The 12,697-nt window shown below is 43.1% G+C and overlaps 1 protein-coding gene across 3 annotated transcripts in view; it reads left to right on the top strand.

Annotated features, from left to right (window-relative positions):
• The window catches only part of PDE4B (phosphodiesterase 4B), a 423,560-nt gene that overhangs the window by 286,459 nt on the left and 124,404 nt on the right, over positions 1 to 12,697 (top strand). For all 3 annotated transcript variants that reach the window (XM_084871377.1, XM_084871378.1, XM_084871379.1), the window contains one exon: positions 11,925 to 12,119. In XM_084871377.1, the coding sequence (XP_084727503.1) occupies positions 11,925 to 12,119 (195 nt within the window). The remainder of the gene's footprint in view (positions 1 to 11,924; positions 12,120 to 12,697) is intronic.

Raw genomic sequence — 12,697 nt, 5'->3', positions numbered from 1 at the left:
TATATATTTTTTTTAAATAGCAGTAATATGGATCACTGAGGTGACTGTCTATGTTTAATATACTCACTTGCTCACTCATTCATCCATTAAGTCTTTGAACAGACATTGGTTCAGAACTAGCAGTGTGTCCGAAGCACAGTGCCAGGCACTAGTTAATACATTGGTAATTACAATGAATGGAGCTTTGAGTTTAAGAGAGGAGACAAGTTCAAAATTAATAAGCCTACAAATAGATGTAGCAAAAAGTCCTAATAGGTATTTTGAAGACAAGGGGACCTACTTAATTAATGAGTTGGGAAGGAATTTTTTAGTAGGTGACTTAATCCAAGGCTTAAAGAATAAGAAGGCAGCCATAGAAAGAGTAGAGAAGATAACAAGCAAAGACCCCCATTTATTTGTTCATCCAACAAATGTTTATTCAGCACTTTCTCTGAGCCATGAACTGTCCAAAGCAATGGAAATACAGCAGTGAACAAACACACATGCAGAATTGCTGAGGTGGAAAAGGATTTGGCGTGTTTTGGGGACAGAAGGAAAATTTCTAAACCTGATTTTTACTGAGCAGAGGAAAGTGTAGTATAAGATGAGGTTGTGGGTGTAACAGTAGCTAGGAGTGTTTTTTTTATTATTATTATTCTTTATTGTTTAAAGTACTACATATGTCTTCTTTTCCCCTCGCTGACTTCTCCCCAGCCACTCCCACCCTCCAGCACATGCACTCAACCCCCTAGTGTCTGTGTCCTTTGATTATGCTTATAGGCATGCATATAAGTCCTTTGGTTGATCTCTTACCCTCCCTCCACTGTTCCCTGCCTTCCCTGTGAGGTTTGACGGTCTGTTCCATGCTTCTCTGTCTCTGGATCTATTTTTGTTCATCAGTTTATATTGTTCATTATATTCCATAAATGAGTGAGATCACGTGATATTTATCTTTCTCTGGCTTATTTCACTTGGCATTGTGCTCTCCAGTTCCATCCATGCTGTTGCGAATGGTAAGAGTGCCTTCTTTTTTACAGCAGCATAATATTCCATTGTATAGATGTGCCACAGTTTTTCTTAATACACTCATCTGCTGATGGGCACCTAGGCTGTTTCCAAATCTTAGCTATTGTAGGTTGTGCTGCTATGAACATAGGAGTGCATATATCCTTTCTGATTGGTGTTTCTGATTTCTTGGGATTCAGTCCTAGAAGTGGGATTACTGGGTCAAATGGGAGTTCCATTTTTAATTTTTGAGTAACCACCATACTGTTTTCCACAGTGGCTATATCAGTCTTTATTCCCACTAGTAATGCACGAGGGTTCCCTTTTCTCCACATCCTCACCAGCATTGTCATTTGTCAATTTGTTGATGATGTGAGATGGTACCTCATTGTCATTTTGATTTGCATCTCTCAGATGTTTAATGATTCTGAGACTGTTTTCATGTCTCTTGGCCTTTGTATGTGCACTTTCAAAAAGTGTCTATTCAGGTCCTTTGCCCATTTTTTGGTTGGATTGTTTATCTTCCTTATGTTAAGTTGTATGAGTTCCCTGAAAATTTTGGAGATTACACCCTTATCGAATATAATATTGGCAAATATGTTCTCCCATACAGTGAGCTTTCTTGTTGTTTTGTTGATGGTTTCTTTTGGTGTTCAAAAGCTTTTATTTTGATGTGGTCCCATTTGTTTATTATCTCCTTAGTTTTCATTGTTCTAGGAGCTGTGTCGGTAAAGATATTGCTATTACATTTGTTTATATTTTGTTGCCTATCAATTCTTCTAAGATTTTTATTGTTTTCCATCTTACCTTAAGTCCTTTATCCATTTTCAGTTTATTTTTGTGTATGATGTAAGTTTGTGATCTAGTTTCACTTTTTATTTTTTTTTTTGCATGTATCAGTCCAATTTTCCCAATACCATTTATTAAAGAGACTGTCTTGACTCCATTGTATGCTCTTGCCTCCTTTGTTAAATATTAACTGAACATAATGGCTTGGGTCTATTTCTGGGTTCTCTGTTCTGTACCATTGGTCTATATGTCTGTTCTTGTGCCAGTACCAGACAGTTCTGAGAAGATAGTTTGATATCTGGTATTGTAATCCCTCAAACTTTGCTCTTCATTCTCAGGATTGTTGCAGCAACTCGGAATCTTTTTTTCTTCCGTATAAATGTTTGCAGAGTTTGTTCTAGGTCTGTGAAATATACCATTGGTATTTTAATGAGGATTTCATTGAAGCTATAGATTGCTTTGGGTAGTATGGACATTTTAATGATGTTGATTCTACCAATCCATGAGCATGGTATATTCTTCCATTTGTTTATGTCTTCCTCTATCTTTTTCAATGTCCTGTGATTTTTTTGAGTATGGGTCTTTTATCTCCTTAGTTAAGTTTATTCCTGGGCATATTAATTTCTTTCTTTTCTTTTTTTCTTTTTATTCTTTTTTTTCCAATGGTAAATGGAATTTTTTTTCTTAGTTTCTCTTTCTGTGAGTTCATTATTGGTATAAAAAAAAAACAACATAGATTTCTTGCTATTAATTTTGTATCCTGCCACATTGCTGAATTCATTTATTAAGTCTAGTAGTTTTTTGACTGAGTCTGTAGGATTTCCTATGTACGGTATTATGTTATCTGCAAATGATGACAGTTTTACTTCTTTTTTTCCAATTTGGATGCCTTTTATTCTTCTTGTCTGATTGCTATTGCTAGCACTTCCAGTATATAGGAGCAACTTTTAATCCATAGTAAAGAGTTTGGGTTTTATTCTAAGCACAATGGCATGATTTGATTTTTGTGCTTTTGCTATTATGTGTAGAAAATTTAGAGGATGATGAGAAATTAGAAGCAGGGAGATTCATAGGGTTTCTATTCTAAGTCAAGGGAGATTTTAATGTCCTGAAATAGTGGTGGCAGCAAGAACAGAGAAAAGGGTATAGTTTTGATGTAGGATTGTGGACACTTGGCCAACTGAAAAACAAAATGGGGGGTTGAAGAAGGAGGTAAAATCATGGATGGTTGTGGTTTGTACAACTGAGTAGATTATTTACCACAGTGATGAAAACCAGCTATGAAGGAGTTGAGGATGTGATTGGTACTGGGAGAATTTGGGGCTAAAGGTGAAAATAAATTCATGTTTTTCTGGCTCAACTCTTACAATTAAATTAATCCAAAAGTGAAATTCAGTATCTCATGAGATAAACAAATCTCTCATCACTAAAACCAGTGTATGCAAACATGCTAAATGAGCATTATCTACAATATTTCAACAAGATTTCAAGCAGAATCTAGTACTGATTTCCAGATGATATGTGAGAACTTGTTTTATTTAAGCAACAATTGATTGAAGCCATTACTGGTTGAATAGAAACTGGTTTTTCCAGATCAATCTCATTTCTTTTGAAGGGAATTTCAATTACTTTTGAACTATTGTAGGCTTATTAAGCATACTTATTAATAAATATTTTATTTAATTAATAGATGAATAGATTTTCTCATTGGCAGAGCTGCCAAATTTATACGTGGGAGTGTTTCTATCTTGTTAAGAACGAATTGATTATCTTTTAGGACATGCATTTAGCAAAGGTGGAGAATGCAGGCTGGAAAATATTGAGCTAGTAGGATAACCTATAACACAGCTAGAGCAGCAGTCACACAAAGTAGCAAGGTCCCAATCATGGTTCCCTCCACTCCAGCTTTGTAAAGACCCCATACAATACACATTCCTACATAATTATTCTCTTCTGGGAGACCCTACTTTTCCTTAGAATCATTGTCCTATAGAAAGTTATCTTTACTTTTAAGAATTCTATGCATTAGTGGGTTTTAGTGCTACATTCCCAGTCTTGGAATAATGCCTTGTTTCATAGTGGATGCTTAATAAGTATGTGTTGAATTAATGAATGATCATTAACATTATAAAACTACATTAAGCCACACTTGAGAACAAATCATTCTTCCATCTCCAAAATCTCTGCAAAATGTCTAATCCCAGAGGTACTTCAGAGATTCTCTGCTTGTTCATGTATTAATTCATTTCAATGGGGAGAGATGGACGGGTGGCAGGCAGGACACAGATTCTCTATTTCATTTTAGTGATTCCACATAGGAACTGGAAGCCAGATCTCCAAAATCACAGAGCTTTGCAGCATGACTCTGCTACCTCTGGTTAAACCTTTCTGTGGGGGAAGCAGCTTTGGATTATTGCCATGAATGTTATTTTTCAAAGTCCCTGGAAGAAAATGAAGCTTCTTCAAGAATTCAGATGAGCTGAACATCGAAGTTCTTCCTACACTATGGGAGGGAAGTCACAGACTTCTGAAATGGGTTCTTAGGGCTGAACCGTGACATTCTGCTGTAGCAGTGACCAGAGGGGGTCTGCTTCTCCTCAGCCAGGATATGGGCTCTCCATCATGCTGGCTGTGACCTCACACCATGAAGTCCTTCATTAGCAAATAGCACTGGTTGCAGCCCGAAACCATGAATTATACAAGAGTGGACGAAAGCAGGTTAATAATAATGAATAATAAATACAACAAGGAATAAATAAGTAATAACACAAGAATAAACTCTGTGTTTCATATACAACTGTAAGCTTGCCTTCCCCCCCACCCCATAAAGGTAGTCACCATCCAGTGGGTAAGGATGGATGTTCCTCTGCAGCTTCCCATTTCCAGGGACCAGAGAGCACCCTGGGGTGATGGTCAATATAAGCACATAAATAAATTTGTTTGTTTTTTTTTTATCAAAATGATAAGCAAGCATTTGAAGATGATAGTTTCTTAATACATTTGAGGGAAATATGTTGTAAAACTTTAAAGAAAGCAGCATTTTGTTTCATGAATACAACCAACACACACACATATGTACTCTATACACAAACATACAGCTTTCTTAGACACAAAAGTTTTCAAGAGCCAAAACAATTAAGTGAGTTCCTTGGATACTGTAGGGATTGTGGGGAAGGGTGAAGAAAGGAAACATCAGACTCTGTGTAGGAACTCTCTTCTGAGGTTATCCCCTGCCAGAAATTTGAACCCAAACTGAAATGTTTTGTTTGTTTTTTCCAGATGAGAAATAAAACTGAGATTCTCATGTCCCTTCAACAAATATTTGTTCTATGCCTTCTGGCATAAAACATCACCTCTAAGCCCTGAAATACAAAAGTGAATAAGACACCCTGGCTGTTTTGCTAAGTGGTTAGAGCATCATTTGGGGGGCCAAAGGGTCTTGCTTTGATGCCTGGTCAAGGGCACGTACCTTGGTTGCAAGTTGAATTCTCGGTCCTGGCTGGTTTGCATGAGGGAGGCAATCAACTGATATATCTCTCTGCCCCTCTCCATCCCTTCCATGATCTAAAAATCAATGGGAAAAAAATATCCTCAGGTGAGGATTTTTAAAAAAAAATGAATGAGACTTAGTCCCTGCTTCAAGGTCATAGGAGTGAAAGGGAGCCTTAAACAGAGGAATGCAGCCCAGTGTGGCGGATTCTGAGATCAAGAGGGTGGGTTTATGGGGACATGAAGGAGAGGTCACACTTTAGATTTTTTTCAAAAAAAATTTTACACTTTGGACTTCCGTTTTCTCCTCTTTGAAATGGATTGAAGAGAATTAGCCTGGTAGAGCTAAGAACTCGATGATGTAAAAGATAATCAGTGAGTAATATTTAGGAAAAAAGAATAAAATTGAGATAGCAGGGCACTTTCCAAAATGGTAGTGAGCTCCTCTGCTGACCTGGGAGTCTAAACCTCTTTGTAGAGTTTGTGTTATTTTTCAGTGAGACTATTTGTTAGAATCAGCCAAAAAGACTCACCTGGAGAAAGACTGAGTTCAAAGGGAAATCTCCTCTGATTCGGAAGTGAATTATTCCTGCCTTTGTTACAGAAATTGGGGTGTGTCCAGGTAATTAGGGATCAGAAAACGACCACCCTGGGGACAACTGCAGGCGGTTCTGCAGCCACCTGGCTTAGCTTGAATTCTTGGAAGTAGATCCATCTTAGTTTAATAAAAGGTTTCATGAACACCTTGTGAGTCTGCTCTTTATCCCTGGGTTTCCTCTGAAGCTTATGAATAAGGCTTCAGTCCTATTTCTCCCTCCAAGATTGGCACACAGCCCTCCCTGCTCTGCTGGGAGGTTGGGAGGGGCAGCCGGAGGAAGCAGTAGCTATCTTCTGCCATCTGCTGGCTATGTCCCTGCACCAGCTCAGGGCTGGCTCTGCGTGGATTCCTAGGCAGTGGAAACCAGGAGAGAAAGTGTGGGGCAGAGAGGGTTCCTGCTTTGAGTGAAAAGAGATGAAAAGATGGCAAACAAAAGTTGATCCAGGAAGACTTGTCCCATCGTGAGGATTTGTGTACAGAGGTCATCATCTGAAATATCAATGCCAGAGATTTTGCTATGCTTGCTTGTGTTGTTGGGGGAGAACACAGCAGTGTGTTTTATTTTTTTATTATTAGAGGCCCGGTGCACGACATTCGTGCACGGGGGCAGGGAGGTGTCCCTCAGCCCAGCCTGCACCCTCTCCAATCTGGGACTCCTCAAGGGATGTCTGACTGCCCTTTCACAATCCAGGACTGCTAGCTCCCAATTGCTCACCTGCCTGCCTTCTTATTGCCCCTAACCACTTCTGCCTGCCAGCCTGATTACCCCCTAACCACTGTCCTGCCAGCCTGATTGATATCTAACTGCTCCCCTGCCAGCCTGTTTGCCCCCAAATTCCCTCCTCTGCCAGACTGGTCACCCCTAACTCCTCTGAAGGCTTGATCGCCCCCAACTTCCCTCCCTTGCAGGCTTGGTGCCTCCCAACTGCCCACCCCTGCTTGCCTGATTGCCCACAACTGCCCTCCCTTGCAGGCCTGGTGCCTCTCAACTGCCCTCTCCTGCTGGCCATCTTGTGTCCACATAGGGGAAGGTTCTTTGACCACATGGGGGCAGCCATATTGTGTTGGAGTGATGGTCAATCTGCATATTACTCTTTTATTAGATAAGATAGAGGCCTGGTGCACGGGTGGGGGCCAGCTTGTTTGCCCTAAAGGGTGTCCTGGATCAGGGTGGGGGTTCCCTTGGGGCATGGGGCAGCCTGGGCGAGGGGCCTGTGGTGGTTTGCAGGCCCCCTGGAAACCCAAGTAGAGGCCCTGGTATCTGGGATATATTTACCTTCTACAATTAAAACTTTGTAGCCTGGAGCGGAGCCAAGCACCCTGCTCGCTCTGTGGCCGTTAGCCATTTCTGTTTGGTTTTATATATCTTCTGTAATTGAAACTTTGCATCCTTGAGTGGAGGCCTAGGCTAGACAAGGTGTGTGGGAAGCTTGGCTTCTGTTGCCAGGGAAACCCAAGCCTCTCAACTGCTCTCTTTGGCTGCAGCCATCATGGTTGGTGTTAATTTGCATACTCACTCTGATTGGCTGGTGGGCATGGCTGGTGGGCGTGGCTTGAACTGAGTGATGGTTAAATTGCATATTGCTCTTTTATTAGGTAGGATTTTTAGATTATTGACTCACAAGGCTTATCAAATAAGTTAATGCACATAGACTCATTTGAAGGGAAGAGCAGAAACTCAGGCCCCTGGGAATGGAGATAAGGGTAAGGAGACAGGAAGAGAGAAGAGATAGGAAAGGAATTTCACAATAAATTGCAGTATTCTTTGGTTGGTTCACCGACAGTTGTTGGAAACTATTTACAAGGCTCTGATCCAGATGTCTGGGCCACAAAGGTGAGTGACATTGGGTCCCTTCTCCCTTAGAGGTAAGAATCTATTGGGGAGCAGCTAAATAACTGGAGAATAAAGGAGAGAGGAGCAGGTCCCACAGTAAAGGAGTGCAGGAGAGCACAGAGGAGGAGCATGTGCCTCCTTAAAACTGTTTGGCTCAGTGGATAGAGCGTCGGCCTGAGGACTGAAAGGTCCTGGGTTCGATTCTGGTCAAGGGCATGTACGTTGGTTGCGGGCACCTCCCCAGTAGGGGGTGTGCATGTTTCTAACTCTCTATCCCTCTCTCTTCCTCTCTGTAAAAAATCAATAAAATATATTAAAAAAAAAAAAAAAAAAAAAAGAAAGAAAGAAAGAAGGAAAGAACTGGCCGCAGTGTTAGGGAAAACTGTCTAGAGGAGGTGATGTGAGCTGGATTTTGAAGACAGTGGGATATGGGAGACAGTGGTGAGAAGGGCATTCCATTTACAGGGAGCACCAGTCCTCATACACAGCATCAGCCACTGCCACCACTGCCTCCAAGGAGCTGAGAACTCTGGAAACAAAGCAGGAGAAAGTTGTTAAAATATTAGTTCTTAGGCAGCAAGCCATGGACCAGTCCAGGACACGCATCTGAAGCAGGGAGGAGCAGGCAGAATCTCGTGGGAGGGCAGCCTAGAGGATCCTGGACCTCAGAGAGCAGGGCTGGGACAGGGGATGGAGGCTGTCTCTGATCCTAGAAAAAAAAGGTCACTTTCAAAACTATTTCAGTCCCTGTGCTGGATATGGACAACCCCTTCCTGGCAGTACAGTCTACTATTCCAAAACTCATGATTGACACCCTCCCGTAAGCTACCTGAAATTCTGAGTGGCCTCTTCTGAAGACCTAAATACTGAAGTAGCTCTAAACTCAAGGATATAAGCTGTAATGTTGTTGCAAATCATAAGTATGAGGGGCAACAGAAGGGAAAATGCTCTAGAAACGATGCTATAGCTTCTGGATGAACCATTAAGTAGCCCACGAAAAATGATAATTCTGGAAACTGCACCACAATGCAAAACACTTGTGAAAAAAAGACAAGATCCAGTCTTGCAGGGGAAATGTTCAGAAGGAAAAGCACTAAACTGCAAATAAAGGCAGTATTTTTTCACTATTAATCTCAATTACAAATAAAGGCAGTGGTTTTTATTCCCCTCTATTATCTATGTTTTACATAACATTCTTACATTACTTCTGTAATATTTTTTAGTGTAAAGAAACCTAAAGGTGAAATGTGTGTGCTGGGTTAAGGCAGAGGCAGAAATTAGCCTAAATAAACAATGACCCCATCTATGTGTTTGTTTCTGATATTTCAGATTCCATTTTCTTGTCGAATTGCACTCCCGTTTGTGTGGCACAGTCACTTGGCTTCAATGTGTCCTCAGTCTCCCCCTTGCCCACACCCCTCCTCCCACCCTGGATCTGTGGGACGCATTGTGATGTCTGCGCACTAATTTTGCTGTGACTGGGGCTGGTGTCTGGTTGGTGATTCATGTTTGTTCCTAAGTTGTACATCTGTGTTGGTTGCTTTGAAACAGTGCCCCAGGGAATATGAAAGGCCATTTGTCTCACTGAGACGGCTTCTTTGGACCAGAGAATTCTTCCCTGGTTTCTTCTGAATTCCAGCAAGCTCTTCTCCGAGTTCAGGCAGGGTAAAGAAGAAAGGAACAAAATGGGGGGAGGGGACAGCATGGAGAGAGTTTTGGTATCTGGATCTAGTCCTTGCTTACCTGGCAAGACCAAACTTTCCTGATCCTGACCCTGGGGTCAGAATGCCTTGTGGACTTATTTTCTGCCCACTAGGAATACCTTTGGCAGAAAAGAGAGCAGAATGAGCCCGAGTGGAAACCCTCACTGGAAAAAGTTCTGAGAGTGTGGTAGGCATACCCACTGGGCACCTCTTCCGAGATTTTGGTACATACATACACAGCAGTGATATCTGTAATATTTCATTACTAGTACCTCATGGGCACTCACCAGTTCAATGGGCACAGGCTGAAGGTAGCGATAGTGCTGAAGGTAGAGGCCCGTGCTGCTCCAGACACCAACCCTTTCGTTAGGAGATCACCTGCACGGTCATAGTCACCTGGAGGGCCTGGCTGCCAGCTGGTACAGAAGCATCTCGATGTTTCAATATTCGTAAAGGCTGTACAGATACATACCACGTGAATAGCGGCATCGACACTCATGAAGTTTCACAGCTCATGCCCACCCTTAAGCTTTGTGGAGTCCCATCCTCACTTTGGAAGAACCTACACTCTTTGTCCTCAAGAAGAGTTCAGAGCCACCATCAGGACCTACTGGTTCTAAGGATCCCAGTGGCCCAAAGGAGCCCTTATCCTCAAAGGAGCTCTGCATTTTGCTCAACAACTATTACAGATCTTGCCCAAGGGAAGTCATATTTCGCTATATTTTCACAGGACTTACAGCATAGCCCTACCTCCGGGCAGGCTGGCAAGCAGGCTGGTATGTGTGAACCACTGCCCACCTGCCTGCTCATTCACAGTCTGTGAAGGGCAGCCCATCCCAGCCAGGTAGCCTGCTGTGAAAACCTATCTGCATCGCCTCGGGTGCCCAAATGAGTATTGGATTGCCATGGCCTTCCCTTGACCTTTTAAAGGGAGTCTCACTAACTGCTTCTTATCAGACACCTAGAGTTTGTGGGTTGGCGGAAGCCTCTTCTCAGAATGGTCTCTGGGGAAGCAGGCTAGCCCTGCCTTCTGTCATTTCTCCTTTCAGCGAAAACGTTTCTTATTTCAAGAAAACCTACAGCTTCAGGGTAGTTTGCTGCCTTCCCTGTCTCATTCAAGATAACAGCCAAGGTTGCTCATAATCCAACTGACTCTCCACATACCAAACACAAATTTTGTTTGAATCCAGAGACTGGAGGGGAATTGCACCCTGTCACCCAGCAGGGCTTTCTGGAACTCTGTGACCAGAGTGGAGAAATGAGTCGGGAGACGAGGGGGTTCCAATTCTCATTCTGTGACTTGGAGCAATGTATTTAAAATTTCTCTGAGCCTCATTTCCCTCAAATGTACAGTGGGATCTACACTTACGGGGTTGTGGTGAGGGGGTAAATGGAATAATGAATTAGGAAGCAATTTGTAAACTAAAGAAATATAAGCAGAACCCACCCCAAAAGAGCAGGGTGTAAGAACTAGTGAGAGAAAAGAACCACACATGTAGAAGTAAGTGATGGCAGCTGGATGAGTTCAGAGGAAGCCCACTGTTGTGGTCTGACTTGGCAAAGAGAACCTCCCAGCCCCGTACCTTCTCCAGCACCTGCCTGCAGAGCGTTACCTGGGGAGCAGTGAGTGGTTTAGAGAAATGCTGGGTGAGAGGGTTACTGTCACTTTGAGGCTCATGGAGGTTATGCACATAAGGTAAGTGTAGAGGAGATGATAGATGATGGGGAGCATGGGAAGGATACACCGCACCTCAGGTAATACCAGGATGGGGACATCAGAGAAGATAGCTGCTGCTCCTGTGTGTTGATTGACCAGAGCTTGTTCAAATAATTGTGGGCTTGAGGGTACCTACCCCCCAGTGAGGAAGACTGACCAGAAACTTTAATGGCACGTCTCTGCTGGAGCAAGTGCCTCTACCCTCCTTCAGAGATAAAACTCTGCAGCCCTAGAGGGTAATTTGACATTATCAGATTAAGTCATCCTCTGTGGCTAACCTTGCATATGAATATTAAATCTCAGGTCAGACCTCCTAGCTAGTCAGCCAGTGGATGATTTCAGGATAGCACTTTGTCCTGCAATATTCAGAAACACAGGTGTTGCCTCTTTAATGACGCTGTGAGAGTTACCTCTGGCGGGAAGATTCATTCAAGTGATGGTTCAGTGTATGACACCCAGACCTGTGTTAGCGCTGCCTCCGGAGCTGCTTATCAGCACCGAGTTATTTTGTGGTTGATTCTCATTTTGAATTTGGCAAAGTTGTTCTGCTCCGGGATTCCAATCCTGGCTCTATTCTTTACTAGTGACTGAGTTTCTGTGGGAATGTTCCCTTTATGCAAAGTGGGAATAATAATGACTACCACTCAAAGCTGCTGAGAGGATTAAAACTTCACGTCAATTGCCTGGCACACGTCAGTGTGCATTGAAGTTTCACGTCAATTGCCTGGCACACGTCAGTGTGCATTGTCTGTGTGCCCGACGCCCTCTGCACGCTGTCATGTGACCAGAGTTTTCTGCTCTCTCTTTCAGCTTTGATGTGGAAAATGGTCCTTCCCCAGGTCGGAGCCCGCTGGACCCCCAGGCCACCTCTTCCTCTGGGCTGGTACTTCACGCCACCTTTCCCGGGCACAGCCAGCGCAGAGAGTCCTTTCTCTACAGATCGGACAGCGACTATGACCTGTCACCAAAGGCGATGTCGAGAAACTCTTCGCTTCCCAGCGAGCAGTGAGTACCAGCTCCGCCGGCTCCCAGTCTCACTATGACCTCATCCTTAACCCTGTCTCAACAGCAGCAGCAACACTTCCCCCTGAGCCTGCAGGGAGGAACAAGGAGAAAAATGAGTGTGAGCAGAGGTGATGGCGATGACCATCCTGAGGACTTAAATGCTCTAAAGCCAGGGTCTCCAAGGGTGTCACACACCTCAGGCCTAGTGTTCAGTTCACATCTGTTACTGATTTTTTTTTCCAGCTTTATTCTCTGAACTGCTATATCGTTTATGAAAAGATGAGAACCTTAACACCTTTTACAAATCACACTTAAATTTTCCACAGCATGTGCGACATGAGGCTACAGTAGAGAAGAAAAATGTTGGTTGGTGACATGCATCCTCTCTCAGTGGCCTCTGCTGGGTGACATTTAATCGTCTGCCTTCCAGCCACACGTCTGTGTCCTTTCTCTGGAACATGGACACAATGCCCACTTGTTGCCCAGCTCCTTGGTGAGACACAACGCACACACACTCCACCGTCTCATTCGGCACAGTTCGTGTTCTGTTTTGCTGCTATTAATTGTAGATCTCTAAT

The sequence above is a fragment of the Pipistrellus hanaki genome (genome assembly GCF_964339955.1).
Source record: "Pipistrellus hanaki genome assembly, chromosome: 2".
NCBI classification, from domain to species: Eukaryota; Metazoa; Chordata; class Mammalia; order Chiroptera; family Vespertilionidae; genus Pipistrellus; species Pipistrellus hanaki.
This window is presented reverse-complemented; position numbering and strand designations above follow the sequence as displayed.